Source organism: Mesoplodon densirostris, chromosome 12 (assembly GCF_025265405.1).
Source record: "Mesoplodon densirostris isolate mMesDen1 chromosome 12, mMesDen1 primary haplotype, whole genome shotgun sequence".
In the NCBI taxonomy this organism is placed as follows: Eukaryota; Metazoa; Chordata; class Mammalia; order Artiodactyla; family Ziphiidae; genus Mesoplodon; species Mesoplodon densirostris.
Window position 1 is genome coordinate 59302230 of NC_082672.1, and position 18566 is coordinate 59320795.

General features: G+C 42.8%; 1 protein-coding gene across 3 annotated transcripts in view; it reads left to right on the top strand.

Moving 5' to 3' along the window:
* The window catches only part of FAXC (failed axon connections homolog, metaxin like GST domain containing), a 71076-nt gene extending 53767 nt beyond the window's left edge, over nucleotides 1-17309 (top strand). For all 3 annotated transcript variants that reach the window (XM_060115141.1, XM_060115140.1, XM_060115139.1), the window contains 2 exons: nucleotides 6406-6522; nucleotides 16513-17309. In XM_060115141.1, the coding sequence (XP_059971124.1) occupies nucleotides 6406-6522; nucleotides 16513-16802 (407 nt within the window). In that variant the 3' untranslated portion in view covers nucleotides 16803-17309. The remainder of the gene's footprint in view (nucleotides 1-6405; nucleotides 6523-16512) is intronic.
* The last annotated feature ends 1257 nt before the right edge of the window (nucleotides 17310-18566 follow it).

Consider the following 18566-nt stretch of genomic DNA (forward strand, 5'->3'; position numbering starts at 1 on the left):
TCTCATCCATAGGGAATTTTAAGAGCTGGGACATCAACAAAGAGAAGATTGGGAAGAAGAGGCGAGATGATTGGTATTGGTGGTCATTGGGGAAGGGGTCAAGATAGTTCATACTCTCTGGAAAAAATTTTCTTGTATGTTCTTCTAGAGAATTTTGTAGAAGATTGGAGGAGTATCTAGTTGGCTTCCAGAATGAAATCTGAGGAGGGATTAAATTTAGGGGCTTCTTCTGGTATCCCCCCACCCACCTTTATTTTTTCCCAGAGTGTGAGCCAGTTGGTGCAACTAGTAAATGTCAGAAAGTTGTCAAAGTTAATGGTTTTAATTCTGATATTTACTCATAAGGACCATTAATAACCTCATGTATAAGATAGCACCACCCCCCTCATAGTTGAAAGAATCACATATCCAGTGATTTTAGAGTATGCTGGGAATATGAACAAGAGCTGTTTAAGGGAAGTGGCCTGTCATATGATTTCTGACAAAGAGAGGTCTGACCAGGAGTGTAAGAGAGACTAGAACATAGATTTCCTTCAGCTTTGCCCTCTGGGAGAGTCACATGCAGGAAAAAGAGCTTCAAGGATGTGTTCTTTGAAGGTTGGCTGGTAAGATTACTGTGACCTCTGCTCCTTGGGGAAAGCACTCAAAGTCTTTGTCTCTCAGTTGTTCTTAAAGTCCCAGTTAATTAAAGGTTGAGAGAGGGACAATTAGAAATAGGAATGATATCAACATTGACTTCACTGGAATTATCTGCTTATAAATCCCATCAGTGCTCAAGTATAGGGAACACTAAGTAGGTGAAACACGTAATTACTCTTAATTCTTAGATTAATAGAAAAATGAGTGCTTGAAAGTCTTTTGACTATTAATCTTTAATTTCTCTCTAGAACGATATTCTCCCCACAGCCAGTCTTTTCTCTTCTGCCACTTATAGCATTTGGAAATTTAGCTAAATGGCAGGAATGGAGCTGGTAGTGGCCAGTAAAAGCTGGGAGCAGAATTAGTAAGGGAATAAGTGGATATAATTCAGAGGTTCATTTCTATAGCTACTTCCAGTGCTCTGAAACAAACATTCTGCCCACTGTCCCATAGTGATATATGTGAACACAGGTCATCGGTTTTTACTTAGAAGTATGTTAGTGGAGGCTTACTTTCCTAGGGTGTTGTGCAAAATAAATATGGTCGTAAATTCTTTGTGTGATTCCAGAGGAAAGAACTGGGATCAATGGTAGATGTACCAAGGGGACATATTTTGTCTCAGTGTAAGGAACTATCTAACCAGAGAATTGCCTGCCTTGCCCAGGAAATGAGGGAGAAGTCCCTAGAGGGGCTGCAGTTGGGGACTATCTGGTAGGGAAATGGGAGAAGGGATTTCTACACCGTGTGGGAGGTTAGACTGTTCCGCCCACAGCTGTAGTACTTGTTCTATTATTGTCGATGAGTGTAAAATAATTCCTTACGTTAGAGTAGCACCTTCTAGTTTGCAAAATGCTTTCACATTATTACATTTTTCTTTTCTTCTTTTTTTTTTTTGCTGTACGCGGGCCTCTCACTGCTGTGGCCTCTCCCGTTGCGGAGCACAGGCTCCGGACACTCAGGCTCCGCGGCCATGGCTCGCGGGCCCAGCCGCTCCGCGGCATGTGGGATCTTCCGGGATCGGGGCACGAACCCGTGTCCCCTGCATCGGCAGGCGGACTCTCAACCACTGCGCCACCAGGGAAGCCCTACATTTTTCAATCCTTATAATAGTTCTCTAATCTAAGAAGAGATAGATCAAACATACTTAAGGCTATCAACACCTTGATTGATGATTTCTACTGTGATAGGTACCAAATGGACAGAAAAGTAAGGCAGAGGGTTACCTGCCCTCAAGGAGATTAAAAACTACTTGAGGAGATAGGACACACACATAAATAAGACTGTGAGATGACGTGTGAATTACCTAATGAGTGATCTAGACCAGTGGTTCTTAAAGTGTCGTCCGTCCATCAGCAGCATCAGCATTACCTGAGATCTTGTTAGAAAGGCAGATTCTTGGGTGCCACTCCATACCTACTGAATCAGAAACTCCTGGCTTGGGGATGCCTGGGGGATGAATCAGTATTTTTATTTTTATTTTTTATTTTATTTTATTTTTTTAAAGTGTTCTACATAGAACAGCTTTCTTTTTTTATTAATTAATTAATTTATTTTTGCTGTGTTGGGTCTTCGTTTCTGTGCGAGGGCTTTCTCTAGTTGTGGCAAGTGGGGGCCACTCTTCATCATGGTGCACGGGCCTCTCACTGTCGCGGCCTCTCTTGTTGCGGAGCACAAGCTCCAGACGCGCAGGCTCAGTAGTTGTGGCTCATGGGCCTAGTTGCTCCACGGCATGTGGGATCCTCCCAGACCAGGGCTCGAACCCGTGTTCCCTGCATTGGCAGGCAGATTCTCAACCACTGCGCCACCAGGGAAGCCCCGAATCAGTATTTTTAAAAAGCCCTCTAGGTGATGATGATGCATGCTCGAGTTTAAGACCACTGATCTACTCTAGTCTAGACCAGTGCTTCTCAAACTTTAACATGCATAAGAATCATCTGGAACAGCACTATTCAAAGTATGTCTAAGGACATAATTTGGGCTCACTTGGTGAAGCCTGGGCGTGCTGCAGACTTGAGACTTTGGCTTGTCCTCTTCATCTCTAAGCAGAGTCTAATCTAAATTCAGTCTCCCCCTTAAAAATACTTCCTGCCAAGCTCAAAAGGCCAAATCTGGAACAATTTGAACAGCAAAAAGAATAATGAGAGTACTGGATTATAGTCCATAGAATAAAATAAATACCGACAAGTACACACTTAAATAAATAATGGAATACGTCAGTAAATGGGGGATGAAGGGAATAGTAGTATTTGGATCAATACATGTAGAAGGATTGAGGGAAACAGAAAATCCTGATTAGGCAAACACCACAGTAATAATTGTTTCAGATGATATCTACTGATGGATGCTAAAATTAGTGGGCCAAAGTTTGAGGAGAAACAGGATATTTATACAGTCTCAAAGTTTCTCTCCCAAGGCTATTAATTGCAAAAGGAAAAACAGTAACATTACAGTGAAGAAACCTTATAGACACCACCTTCACCGCATGGTCAGGGTTAACATCCCCAGTGATATGGACATATGGACATTGTGGACCCCCTGATATGATGCCCTGAGAAGGGGTATTAGGGTTCTCCAGAGAAACAAGCCAATAGGAGATCTAGATATAGATATCTAGATCTATCCATGTCTATTTCTCTTCTATAATAAAGTTATATTGACTCATACAACTATGGAGGCTGACAAGTCCCAAGATCTGCAGGGTGGGTTGGCAGGGTGGAGACCTGGGAGGGCTGATGGTGTAGTTCCCTTATGAACTGGCTCAAGACCAAGGAAGAGCCAATGTTTCCATTTAAGACTGAAGGCAAGAAAAAGCCCATGTCCCAGTGCAGAGGCAGTCAGGCAGGAGGAATTCTCTCTTACTCCAGGGAGAGTCAGCCCTATTGTCCAATAAGGCCTTCATCTGATTGGAGGAGGCCCACCCACATCAGGGAGAGCATTCTGCTTTACCCACTCTACCACTTAAATGTTAATCTCATGCAAAACACCCTCATAGAAACACCCAGAATAATGTTTGACCACAGAACTTCGCACCCGTAGACCAGTCAGGTTGACATAAAATAACCATCACAGAAGGGTTCATAAAAATGCATGACAACTCTAATTATTAACCACCTTAGACAAACCCAAGTTGATGAAAATTTTACAAAATAACTGACCAGTGTTCTTTAATAAAAGTGTCAAGGCTATGAAAGACAAGGCAGGCCTGAGGAGATTGGAGGAGACTAAGGCAACCTGATAACTAAACGCAGTGTGGGATCCTAGCTGGGATCCTGGAACAGAAAAGGATACTAGTTGAAAAACTAATAAAATTTGAATGAAGCTTATAGTGCAGTTAATTGTATTATATTGATGTTAATTTTTTAGTTTTGGTAAACGTACTGTGGTTACCTATGATGTTAATCTTAGCAGAAGCTGGTTGAAGGGTATACAGAAAGACCGGAGGATTTCTTAGTAACAGGAGGGTATTTTTTTTTTTTTTTTTTTTTTTTTTTTTGTGATACGCGGGCCTCTCACCGTTGTGGCCTCTCCTGTTGTGGAGCATAGGCTCCAGACGCGCAGGCTCAGTGGCCATGGCTCACGGGCCCAGCCACTCCGCGGCATGTGGGATCTTCCTGGACCAGGGCACGAACCCGTGTCCCCTGCCTTGGCAGGTGGACTCTCAACCACTGCGCCCCCAGGGAAGCCCCAGAGGGTATTTTTATATTCTTTAAATTTATAACTGTCTTGTGTGTATATATACATATAATTGTGTATCTACCATGAAGGCTAAATTCTATCCTTTTTTTTTTTTTTTTGGCAAGTTCCTTTAAAAACCCTTAGACTTTTGTTCTTTTTTTCCTTCTGTATTCTGTGTTCCCTCCTGACTTAAGCATCCTTTTGTAAACGTTCACAGCTCAACCCTCTTGCTGTTCCATGGAGGGTCTTTATCTCTGAGGTGATTCTCCTCACGGCATATTGTACAGAGCAGAGAGCATCAGGCTGGGCGTCAGGAGGCCCGGGTGCCAGCATTTTTAGTCTGGTTCTGTTATTAACTCAGTATCCTTCCAGTTTTAACATTCTGAGCCAAATGGCAAATTTGGGCTGAACACTATATGCGTTAGTTGTTGTATGGATCCAGATGATTATATTTAGTATTTTTTCCCTTTTATCAAGGTCTTAAGTGCTCTATTTTTAGATTTCCCAAGTTTTTATAAACTCATGTACGTTTTTTCCTCTTGCCCCCAAAGTCTTTGGAGTCTACAACAGAATTCACCATTTACTCTGGCATTTCCCTTAGACTCTTTTCTTTTAGCCATTGAAGGAAATCAACATTTGGGGGGCCAGGAAGCCAGTGTAGCTCTCCTTTCACTTGTTTTCTCCTCTCTGACACTGGGTCATATGTGTAAAAGTGAGATTTGAAACAGGGCTGTCTGAACTGAAAGCTTCTATTGCCCCGAGACGGCCTTGAAAGGAGGCTTCTGGTGGAAAGATGGATAGAACCTACCAGATGGAGAGAAGTGGGGGCACATATGGGCTTTGGGGGGAAGGGAAAGGGGTGGGCACAGCATGAGCAGAGGCGTGGCAGTGGGAAGCATGAAGCGTGCTGGGGAGTGGAGCTGTTCTGGGTCTGCTAGGGTCAAGGAGGATGAGGGATAAAGCTGGAACATGGGTGGGAACAGAATGCGATGAGCCTTGGATTCCAGGTTGAGTTTGGACTGTATTTCATAGCCCGTTTCATAAACCATTGAAGGTCTTTGTGAAAGGGAGTGCCACAGTGAAAAGAGTGTCTTAGAGATTTAAGTATGGGTGGGATATGGAATGGACCGGAGGAACAGAGGGTCTCTCCTCATGAGTGCTGGTGTCTGATGAGTTAACCAGATATGGCACTCAGTGCTTTACATGTGTTATGTCATTTACTCCTCACAGTAGCCCTAAGAAATACCCTTAATATCATCCGCATTTTCCAGATGGGAAAACTGAAGCTTTGCGAGGTTAGTTAATGACCAGGCTTTCCGTAGGGAATCACAGTGGTGGCAGGATGGGAAGTAGGATGGATCCGTTTCCACCTGGGCTGCCTCTTTATCCTGCAACACAGTGGCCTGGAGACAACCTGGGGCAATTGTAAAAAAAAAAATAAAGTAAGTGCTGAGGCTGGGTGTGCTTGGCTGGGGTTACTAGAGATGGTTTAAGCAAACTTCCAGGTGTTCTCAAGCACCTCAAACTTTAATGGCTAGAGTTGGAGACAAGGAGGTGCCTCTGGAGGTCTGGGGGTGATCAATTCTTCCTTTTTTCCATGAACCCCTTCTCTCATCCACATATCTTGATATGTTTCCAGTTACTTCCCTGCTTTACTGTTGTATGGGTTGATATATCAAAGAATTGTTTAATTTGCTTTTCTTTTGTTTCTAGTTATAAGTCAAAGGGGGTACATGCATTTGGTTTTGCAAAGCTTTTTTTTTTTTTTTTTTTTTGCGGTACACGGGCCTCTCACTGTTGTGGCCTCTCCCGTTGTGGAGCACAGGCTCTGGATGTGCAGGCTCAGCGGCCACGGCTCACGGGCCCAGCCGCTCCGCGGCATGTGGGAGCTTCCCGGACCGGGGCACGAACCCGTGCCCCCCGCATCGGCAGGCGGACTCCCAACCACTGCGCCACCAGGGAAGCCCTGGTTTTGCAAAGCTTTGGATGCACACTTAAACGGGCATATAATGGGTGCATGCTGAATGCTGTTGTGACGTAGTGGATGGTGAGGGCTGGCCCAGTGACCTCTCTCTGCTCTCTCTGCTGCAGGTGACAAGAAGTACATCATGGGGCCCAAGCTTTCCACTCTAGACGCCACCGTCTTTGGACACTTGGCACAGGCAATGTGGACCTTACCCGGGACGAGACCTGAGCGGCTGATAAAAGGCAAGCCCTACGAAGCTCTTCAGGTTTGGGGAGTTGCCGGGGGGCGGAGGGTGGGAGCAGCACGATGGAGAATTCTAGGCCAATGCCCCTGAGCTTGGCTGTGCTTTATGGAGGCGCCAGGCCTTGGTGTCTGGGTTTCCTGTGCTCAGGACATGTAGAGGCTTCTCACCTGCCATCTTGCTCAGACCATGTTCTTAGCAAAGCGGACACAAATCCTGCTGTGTTCTACACCAGGGCTTTTCTTCCAGCTCCTTACGTAGTGGACTTAATACTTGTCGCTGAAACAGGGCTTGCATTCCCCCTAGTGCCCTTGTTTTGTGGGTCTCCCTTACTTTCCTTTGGACTGCGGTGGCTCATCAGTTTCTGGTTTATCCAGCACTGTGGCAGCCGTGGTCGGGTGGGGCTGGTGAGCTCACTGCCCATCTCACATGCTCCTTTTGAGTCTGAAGTGGTCTCAGATATTTCACACGTGCGTATAGGTACATATGATTCTGCGTCATTTGAGTTCAAAGCACTCTCTTCTCCTATTCCAGCGGGGTGTCTGTAGATCATACGCTGAGAGTAGTAGAGCTGGAAAGTTCAAGATAGTGGGAAAATGGGGAAAGTGTCAACAAATGCTTTGTAAGTCTAGTGCTATGTGAGGTGTTATTATGGATATTATTATACATGCATTTTGACCAAAGAAATGGTATCTTTATTGTGTGATCTTGATGTAAGGCCCATGAGAATTACAATTCTAAACTGGAGGGGTCGAAGTGGGATGAGTGGGACCAGAGCTAGAGGATGCACATATGTGTGAGGTAGGGATGGGGGTGGTTGCCAGGAGTAAAATTGGCAGTGGGGCAGGGAAAGTCAGCTCAACCTGGGTTGATGTCAAGGGACCAGATCTTCATGTGTGTATGTATGTGTGTGTGCCTGCGTGCGCATTGGAGTGGGGTGGTGGGATATACATGGCAGCTGGGGCCTCTGGGAGAGGCTTCCTCTGCCTTGATGAATGGGAACCATTTTGAGTCATCTCTGGTTTTAAACAGTACCTAAGCAAGTGCCCGGGGCCTGGGAATGTGGGCATCAAGCTTCCATATTTCGATTTGGGGAAGGGGATTGACAAGAGTTAATCAGGCTTTTTATACCCCAGCTGAGAGACTGGAGGTGTACATGAGATCACCAGTGAATAACATATAGAGTACTCTTAATTAATGTTGGATGGATGGATGGATGGATGGATGGATGGATGGATGGATGGAACCAAGCAAGACAGAATCATACAAGAAACTGAGGCAGGTGAGCAGTCATGTGTGGTAGTCGTGGGTGGGTGGGTGGGGAGGTTGTTGAAGTCTATAGCTGTGTGTGTGTGTGTGTGTGTGTGTGTGTACTCATGTGCATGCCCAGAGATTCAGAACAGGCTAAAGGCAGCAGGAGTAACTCTCCAGATTGGTGGGGATGGGGCTCCAGACTTGGTTGGAATGGATCAGGCATTGACTGAAGGTCTTTTAGAACAAAAGCTAGGTGGGGACAGGGATAGTATGGACTTATATTTAATTTCCTACGTGATCAGAATGGAGGTGTTCCTTGTCTTGTGATGTGTTGGAAGTTATCTAAATTGAATATGTTATCATATTGGTGATGTTTGTAGCACTTAAAGTAGTTTCCCTTTATTTTAATCAGATTTTCATGGTGGTCTAAAAGATAGTGATTTCTTTTCGTTCATCTAGGGGTGTGTTTTGTATTTACTCTTGTTTCCTGTTTCTTCGTACTCCCTCCTTCCCTACCACACCGCCTTTACACACCTATGAGTACACACACACTCACATCTACTCATATGCTTCTATACCCACATGCCCTGTACACACTCACTTGTACACATACATTTACACTTCTACCCAAGCACATACACACACACACACACCCTATGCATACACACTCACACACACACCCTATGTGTGCACACACACACACTACAGTTGACACTCAAACAACACAGGTTTGTACTTCATGAGTCACTTATACGTGGTTATTTTTCAGTAGTAATGAATACTGCACCACACAGCCCATGTTGGTTGGATCCACGAATGTGGAGGAACCTTGGATACAGGGGACAGACTATAAGTTCTTTGCGAATTAACCCCCATGTTGTTTAAGGGTCAAGTGTATTGAGGTCTTCTGTTATTTAGTCAGAAAGATTTAGGTATCCAGTATCAGTAGCAATCTCAGATTGTACAGAATCCCTTCTCGAAGAAATGAAGCACCTTTTGTGAAGTTATTTATGACTTGGCCCTTTCCTCTACTACTTCCTGGAGGGACTTGAGGCGTTCAGTGTTCTTTTTAAAGAAATGATCAGTGTTTTTGGAGAATTGATTTTGAGTCCCATGCGGAGACGCACACATTTGGGGGAATCTGATGCTGTCACCTGCAGGGCACTTTGGCACGTAGATGCAGATTCTTAAAATAAGCCGGTAGCTTCCAGCTCTCCATGGGGACTGGCGGGGAACAAATCATTCAAGTCCACAGCGAGCCTCTAAAGCTCATTTCAGTCATTATTCGATGCCCCTTTCTAACCTTTTGATCGGAGCTGCTAATGCAGGCAAACTACTAATTTGATCTCAACTTCTTTCTCTGCCTTTGCTCTTTTTGTGGTGGAGACCTTCAAAGGAGAAGTAGAAACAAACAACCAAGAGTCTGGATAATTTAGAACTGGCTCACAACCAGGAGTGGAAGTGGCTTGGATCTGGCAGTTTTCTGCCTTAGCTTTGGAACAGCCAAGCCACTATTGTCCTTGCCATCTGTGTGAGTGTGTGTGTATCAATATTAGCTTTTTGGTCCTAGATATTTAAAATAATCTAGCCACACAGGCTACTCCGGGAAACATCCAGAATCATGAGAACTTTTCCTTAATTTGGGTGAGTAGGAGGACAGACTTTGAATATTCAGCAATTCTAAAAATATACATAATATGTTTGTGTATGATGTGAAATGTCATTTCCTTACTAGAGAAAATTTAGAAAAGATAGAAAAGTTAAAAAAAAATTAACTTGTGACCCCATTAACCCGCAGAGAATTTCTGTTAATATTGTGGTATGTTTCCCTATCTTTTATCAAGTACATGTATATATGTATGTTTAAAAATTGGGATCATTATATTGATATAGTTATAACCTGCAGTTTTTTAAAAAAATTAATTTATTTATATTTGGCTGCATTGGGTCTTCATTGTTGCACGCGGGCTTTCTCTAGATGTGGCGAGCAGGGGCTGCTCTTCGTTGCAGTGTGTGGGCTTCTCACTGCGGAGGCTTATCTTGTTGCGGAGCACGGGCTCTAGGTGTGCGGGCTTCAGTAGTTGTGGCTCACGGGCTCTAGAGCACAGGCTCAGTAGTTGTGGTGCACAGCCTTAGTTGTTTCGCGGCAGGTGGGATCCTCCCAGACTAGGGCTCGAACCCATGTCCCCTGCATTGGCAGGCAGATTCTTAACCACTGTGCCACCAGGGAAGTCCGTAACCTGCAGTTTTTAATTAACTATGTATTATGGCCATTTCCCTTGTCATTAAATATTCTTCAAAACAGTATATTTAGTAGTTGCATTATATCCTATCCCATGGCTACATTGTAATTTATGTGATTAATCTTTTTCTGGACTTGTGGGTTGTTTCAGATAATTTTTACTAACATTCTATATTAACCACTGTGCCACCAGGGAAGTCCCGAATCTCAGTTTTATTATCAGCAAGTTTTTTTTATTAAAGTATAATTGACCTACAGTATTATATTAATTTCAGGTGTACTACATTCAATGTCTATGTCCATTTTGAAATGATCACCACAATAGGTCTAGTTACTGTCACCATACAAAGTTAATACAATATTATTGATTATATTTCCCCATGGTGTACATTAGATCCCCATGATCTATTCTCTTTATAACTGCAAGTTTGTACCTCTCAACCGCCCCCATTCATGTCCCCACCCCCCGACCTCCCCTCTCCTCTGACAACCACCAGTCTGTTCTCTGTATCTGTGAGTCTGGTTTTGTTTTGATTTTTTTGTTTGTTTTTAATTAAAAATTTTCATTTTAGTAGCAAGGATACTTTATTTTTTTAATTAATTTTTTAATTATAGTTGATATACAATGCTGTTTTTATAGTTTTTTTATTATAGTTTTTTAAATTATAGTTGATTTACAATGCTGTGTTAGTTTCTGCTGTACAGCAAAGTGAGTCAGTTACACATACACTGCTTGTTTGTTTTTTAGATTCCACATATAAGTGAAATCTTATGATATTTGTCTTTCTCTGTCTGACTTATTTCACCTAGCATAATACCCTCAAGTTACATCCATGTTGTCACAAATGGCAAGGTTTCATTTTTTATGGCTGCGTAATATTCCATACTATGTATGTATGTGTGTGTGTGTGTGTGTGTGTTCTTTATCCATTCATCTATCAGTGGACACTTTGGTTGCTTCCATATCCTGGCTATTATGCTGCAGTGAACATAGGGATGCATGTGTCTTTTTGAATTAGTGTTATTGTCTTCTTTAGTAAATACTCAGGAGTGGAATTGCTGGACCATACAGTAATTTTATTTTTAGTTTTTTGAGTAACCTCCATACTGTTTTCCATAGTGGCTGCACCAATTTATAGTCCCACCAGCAGTGCACGAGGGTTCCCTTTTCTCCACATCCTCACCAACACTTGTTATTTCTTGTCTTTTTTAGCAACCCTCTTAATGTGGAGTCACATTTGATATTTTGATCAGAGTATTCTTATTAGAGAATTGCATGTGGATTTGGCACTCTTTAAAATAGACGTGGAGAGTTGGAGAGCCTAGAAAAGTGAAAGTAAAGCACAAAAGGGAACGGGTTCTGTCGCACAGCTGCTTGCCCTGGAGAGCCGTACCAAACCCAGAGAACCTAACACTGCTTTTCTGAATTTGTAAGGAACACAACCTTCTGTGTTTTAAGAAAAACAAACACTGTTCAGCAACTCTTTTACCATCAGTTATTTATTATACGTGGATTATTTTTTTTGGCTTATTATTTGATTGATTAAAAGGTGGAAAAAATGCTGGATATCTTTGAAAAACATACATGTATATGCCCACCCCATACTCTTACTGTTCTCCATTCAAAGTGTTTAGGAAGAGGTTGTGGGGGAATTTGGGTCTCAGGGAAGGGCTGGCTCAAATGATCTTTGCTGGTCTTTGTATCCTGAGATCTGTGAATTAGCTTCAGTGAGACTGAGGAAGAGGGGGGTGTCCTCATTACTGCATTCAAGTTTGCTAAGAACTTTTAAAAAAATTTTTATTTACTTATTTATTTTTGGCTGCGTTGGGTCTTCATTGCTGCGTGTTGGCTTTCTCTAGTTGTGGCAAGTGGGGGCTGCTTTTCATTGCGGAGCACGGGTGCTAGGTTGGTGGGCTTCAGTAGTTGTGGCACGCAGGCTCAGTAGTTGTGGCTCATGGGCTCTAGAGCGCAGGCTCAGTATTTGTGGCGCACAGGCTTAGTTGCTCCGCGGCATGTGGGATCTTCCCGGACCAGGGCTCAAACCTGCGTCCCCTGAATTGGCAGGCGGATTCTTTTTTTTTTTTTTTTTTTTTGCGGTATGCGGGCCTCTCACTGTTGCGGCCTCCCCCGTTGCGGAGCACAGGCTCCGGACGCGCAGGCTCCGGACGCGCAGGCTCAGCGGCCATGGCTCACGGGCCCAGCCGCTCCGCGGCATATGGGATCCTCCCAGACCGGGGCACGAACCCGTATCCCCTGCATCGGCAGGCGGACTCTCAACCACTTGCGCCACCAGGGAGGCCCGGCAGGCGGATTCTTAACCGCTGTGCCACCAGGGAAGCCCTGGTGAGAACTTTTCTGAAGAGGAAATGTTCAGCACCCTTGCTGCCTGTGTGACACAGTGTTATAGGGAGCAACCAAGGACACAGCCAGCACCTACCACAGGCATGGAGCCAGGAGGTGCTGAGTAAATACCTGGAAACCAAAAGAATGTGTGTGAGCGCCAGCCCTAGGTTTTCTGGATATTGGCTGGTTAAGAACCTGGGGCTGGCAGTGGTGCTGGGAGGCATTGGAGAAATATAGGAAAATAAAAGGAGTCACTTTTTCCAAAGAGCCGGGGGGAATGTTTCCATTTGAGAAACTCCAAGAGAAAAGCTCTTTATTCTGTCTGGGAGTGTCCTTGGGGTAGAGGGCCATTTGACTTTCTGATAAATATCCTCTCAAGTTGTCTGAGAATATCAGTAATCACTCATTAGTCATTTTACTAATTTATTTTATTGGATTTTTAAATTAAAAAGGTAATACGTATTGTCACAATAAGTTGAATTAAACAGGTATATTTTAAAAGATTTATTACCTTCCCCTCACCCATGTCCAGTGTCACTCCCATAGAAAACTAATACTAAGGATTTGGAGTGAACCCTTCTGTGCCTTTTTTTTTTCATATACAAATTTACATACATGTATATAGCTGTTTTGGTTTGTTTGTTTTTATTGTTTTAAAACTAAACAGTGGAATTGCATTATACACATTACTTTATAACTTGTTTTTTTCACTTAATAAAATATTATGTCTTTTTAACAGTTTCCCAATATTCTATAGAATTGATATACCAGAATTTATTCAATCAATCCCTACTGATGGACATTCAGGTGTTTCCATCTTTCTTTTCTTTCTCTTTTTTTTTATTGACATAATACTGCATTCAACATCCATGCTCATCTATCTTTACATACTGATGATTTTATTTTAGTAGAATAGAGTACTAAAAGTGGAGTCCTGAGCCAACAGATAACTGAATTTAAAATTTCAATAGATAACATCAGATTACTTTCCTAAAAAGCTTATAGCAATTTATACTTCCACTAGCCATGTAGTATAATGCCTGACCCTCCACACTGGATGGTATTAGACTTTTTTTTACCAGTCTGATAGGTGACATTATCTGATGGTTGAGTACACTTTGAAAAAAACCCTGCAGTTTTAAAAAAATTATTTCACAAAGTTTACATCTTCAGTATAGGCACTTATGTTAACACGGGCATCTCTCTCTCTCTCTCTCACACACACACACACACACACACACACACATTACACGCAGCCTGTTTCTACTGCCGACTTTTTTCATTCTTTTTGGCTGGTAGCACATTGAGTGGGTCAGCTGGTGGAGAATCTAGGAACAAGCAAGGATTGGGAAAACCAGATAAACGGAGAACTCAACTGTAGATTTTCACTCTTTGTTTCACTCTTTTTATCAGGGGCAGGATATGAGGATGGGCATGTGAGCTCGCAGCCCTTGCTTATCAAAAAGCACACCCTTTCTTCACTGTGTGATAGAGGGATCTCTTCTTCATGACAGCCCATTATCTTTGAGTGACGACACCTGTCTCCTCAAAATTCTTGAGACTCCAGAAAGAATTACAGAAAAATATGCTGTAACAGGTAGTGGGAAGCTATTAATTCCCAGGCCAGGCTGTCGGCTCATCAGGAGAGAGACAGAGTCCAGTCATGGTGAAGGGAATGGAGTCTGGAGACTGCTTGTGTCTGAATCCTGGCTCAGCCACTCTATAGCTACGTGACCTTAGGCAAGTTAATTAACCTCTCTGTTGCTTCAGTTTTCCTATTACAGATGGAGATATTAATAGTTCCTGCCTCATAGGATTGTTGCCAGGACTAGGGATGGGAGTTAATATAATTCAACAATAAATAAAGCACTTCAAGTAGTGCCTGGTACGCAGTAAGGCCTATATACATGTGTGCTATTTATTAATTTTTATTATTGCAGACTGAAGGGGTTCTAATGTCACACAGTCATGAAGGGGGCAGCTATCCTGGGAGAAAGGTAAAGAAACAGGCTGTAGAGAGAACGGCTACAAAAGAAGTAGAGACAGTCATATATTGTGTAGATCCCACGGACATTGTGACTAGATTCTTACTTTCTGGGAATGGACTTGATTGAAGCAAACAGGGTTGTCCCCAGGGCCTGCTGTGAAGTGACCACAATTCATCTTTGATATTCCCTGCCCCCAATGGCCCCTTGCTGCTGCTTCTGTGTCTTTATCTAATTTTTGGTTGCCAGCAATACCTGGTGAGGCATTTCGTAACTGCTTCCCTGAGGGAGAAAATAAGGGAAAGTTTTGCGTGCATCTGCCCAAAAAGGAGCAATGATGTTGGCTTCTTAGCTTCCGAGCGCATACAGAAAGTCTTCGAGTTGGGGGCAATCAGAATGGACTCATATAAGTGTGAGTTGAACTATTTTGATCTGAGAAGACTGAAAATGGTGACCTGGAACCAATACAAATCCACTGGTTTACAGGATCCATGAAGCAGGGGGATTTGCCTTATTATGTTTTGTAACAGATGTATTTAAGCAGAACAGCAATCAAGTTTTGAAAAATTTTAGTGGGAAAATGCTTATAATGTTACAGAAAGTGACAGGTAATGATAATAATGACAATAAATAAATAGAAAAGAATACTGAAAGAAATCACACCAAAATGTTAATTGTGATTACCTTGGATTGGTTAGATTATAGGTGCTTTTGTTTTCTTCTTTATGTGTGTGTGTGTGTATATATATATATATATATATATATATATATATAATGTATATTTATACCATTTCTGTATACAGACTTCTAATTTTCCAAAATGAGCATATATTATTTTCTCTGATAGAAAATAAAATAGAGTAGTTACAGGCTATAACCACTAGAGCTGTTAATATAGAAACAGCCTAAATGGCTATAATAGGGGATTGGAAAAAACAAAATGAAACTATGGTACATCTGTATAATGAAGTACTATGCAATTATCAAGGTGGTCATGGAGTGAAATTAAAAGGTTTACATTATATGTTGCTAAGTGAAGAAAGTAGCATAGGAAACAGAATATATAGTAAATACTATATAGCAAATGTAAATATATGTAAATGCATATATAAATATATAAATTTCAGGAAGAGTTTAAATGAAAATGTTATTATGGCAAATGGGATTATTGGTAATTCTTTTATTTTTTGCTTATCTGTATTTTCTAATTTCCTGCAATAAAACATGGATTACCTACACAATAAGTGAATGTTTATATAACTTTAAAAAAATAAACATCCAGAGAATATTCTTAGGGCAATAAAGTCCTATAAGAGACAGTGACAAATTATATACTTATGTGGAGTGTTGCCATCTGGTGGATCAAAAGCAAAAACTCACCCTCTTTCTACATTTTTCATTTGGAATTAGGAAATGAAAGCCATATACCGTGCCGTATTTCAGATGAATGCCTGGACAATTTTAGCAACTTAACAAAAATGTTCCTTTGATTCACGGGAAAAAGAAGTAGACCAACGACCAAACCCAGCGAACCCAATCGTGGGTGCACTGTTGAATTTTATTTAAAAAATAAAAAAATCTCTGTTTTACTAAGTATGTTTACAGGCATGCTCATCTATAAAGACAATTCTGAGTTACCTATTTTATGGATGATTCAGGGCAAAATTTCCATCCTAACCTAATTTTTTTTCAACTAGTTGGCATACTGACCAGCGCATAATGACACTACAAATATTTGTGGAATGAAGGATCACTTCTGGCTGACTTAATCCAGCTAACAGTTGGTGTGTTTTCATGGACTGTAAATTAATTTAGATATGAAGCAGTCGAAGCACTAGTTCTCTTGATATGCAAACATAAAATAATAAAATATTTCACAAAGCCAAATGATGGTAGTTTAGCTGCCATTTTGGATAAGCTACCCCCTCACTTCTCACCACCATCGGACTCACTCCGAAATTTCATTCAGCCCGTTCACTGAATTTAACTTTTCCCACTCACCTTTCTCCTTCTGTGTATAAAAATCTAAACATTTTGACAGTGCCTCTGTGGAAAAGCATGGTTAATGCCTACTCTACCCCATCCTTCTAAGTTTCCCAGAAAGCCAAGTGGCTGGTAGATTGCTGCCTTTGAGAACTAACCCTCGCTTTCCTCACCACCCTGCAGGTGAGCTGATCAATCTTGCCATGTACTGTGAGAGGATAAGGAGGAAATTCTGGCCTGAGTGGCACCATGATGATGACAACACCATCTATGAGTCTGAGGAGAGCTGTGAAGGCAGCAAAACGCATACGCCCCTGCTGGATTTCAGCTCTTACTCAAGGACAGAGACCTTTGAAGATGAGGGAGCAGAGAACAGTTTCTCCAGAACCCCAGACACGGATTTCACTGGACACTCGCTCTTTGATTCTGATGTGGACTTGGATGACTACACAGACCATGAACAGTGCAAGTGACATTCAGCCCTGCTGACCCTCCTCTGTTGGAGCTGCCATTCCCTGGGGTCAGTCCAGTTTCCCAGGTAGAAATCCATCCGAGCTGGGAGGAGATCTTCGTGCTTGGCACAGTTCTCACAAGCTAACTGGACTAGAGCAGCCTTATTTCTTTTTTGTACAAACAAGACACAGAACCATTCCGATGGCTCCGTTTAAAACAAACCGGCAAAAAAAAAAGTCAGCATGGTTCCTGAAATCCACTTTTGTTTTCATTAGAAAACTAAGATTGTGTGGTAGAGCAGGTGCAAGAGCAGGTTGTCCACAGATGGTGTGTACATCGATCCGCTGCAACCCGAGGGCTGAGGTGCAAGATGGATTCTTGAACATCCTTCATCCAGCAGGGTTCAAAGTCAGGAGAGATGTCATCAGAAGGAATGTAGGAGATAAATGTTCTGTGGTGGCTGCTTGTATTTCCTGTGTGTATATTGTATGTTGAGATATAAGTCAAATAAAATCCATAGATATTCAGTGAACACCTACTATGTGCAAAGCACTGTGCTAGGTGCTAGCCAGTATGAGTTTTACCCTAAGCCCTGCCAGTGGCTAGCTGTGTGATTCTGGGCAAGTCCCTTAATTCTTGTGTGCCTCATTTCCCTCACCTGTAAAGTGGGGGTAACAATAGTCCCCGCCTACCTACCTCACAGGGGTGTTGTGAGGATTCATGTGGTAACATACGGCGCTTTAAACCTCTCGGAAGAGGTGTGACATAAACATTTTATTCTTGATTTTTTTTTTTTTTTTTTTTTTGCGATACACGGGCCTCTCACTGTTGTGGCCTCTCCCGTTGCGGAGCACAGGCTCCGGACGCGCAGGCTCAGCGGCCATGGCCCACGGGCCCAGCCGCTCCGCGGCATGTGGGATCTTCCCAGACCGGGGCACGAACCCGTGTCCCCTGCATCGGCAGGCGGACTCTCAACCACTGCGCCACCAGGGAAGCCCACCTTTTATTCTTTAATGTGCTTCGTGTGTGTGGAGATTGGAGGGCAAAGGAATTCCACATCCAGGCAACAGCGGCCACAGTCACTCGCCCAAGCGGAGCCAATGGAACACACACCAAGGCACAGTTAGGACTCTGTCATCATCCTCTTTGTGATCTTGCTTGAATCGAAATCTTTTGTTCAAAGAACCTTGGAAATGTTTCTACAGATCATCAACAGCTACGAATAGTCTTCAATTCTACTGTACATTTGCAGAGAAGCCTTTCTTTCGTTTCCTGAACACACACTGGAACGTTGTCCTTTGTTGATTCTGGAGTGTTAAGTTGCCTACGTTTGGTTTACTTGGGGGGAATAAAGCTCAGGAATAGGATGGATTTAATAGTGGTGAAGGGGAAAGGATTTGACTGATTTTTGTAAGCAGAAGCTCGCCAACTTGTAATGTCCTTTTTTTTTTGTGGTACTCGGGCCTCTCACTGTTGTGGCCTCTCCCATTGCGTAGCACAGGCTCCGGACGCGCAGGCTCAGCGGCCATGGCTCAAAGGCCCAGCCGCTCCACGGCATGTGGGATCCTCCCGGACCGGGGCACGAACCCGTGTCTCCTGCATCGGCAGGTGGACTCTCAACCACTGCGCCACCAGGGAAACCCTGTAATGTCTTTTTTGAAAACAAACCTTGCAAGATGTATTGGAAAGATGAAGTAGGAAGAGGATCATTGTAACTGGTAGCAGAGAACTTTGTGCAGTGTAGACCCTATGCAGTTTTATTAACGCAACTTTTCTGGTGTTCT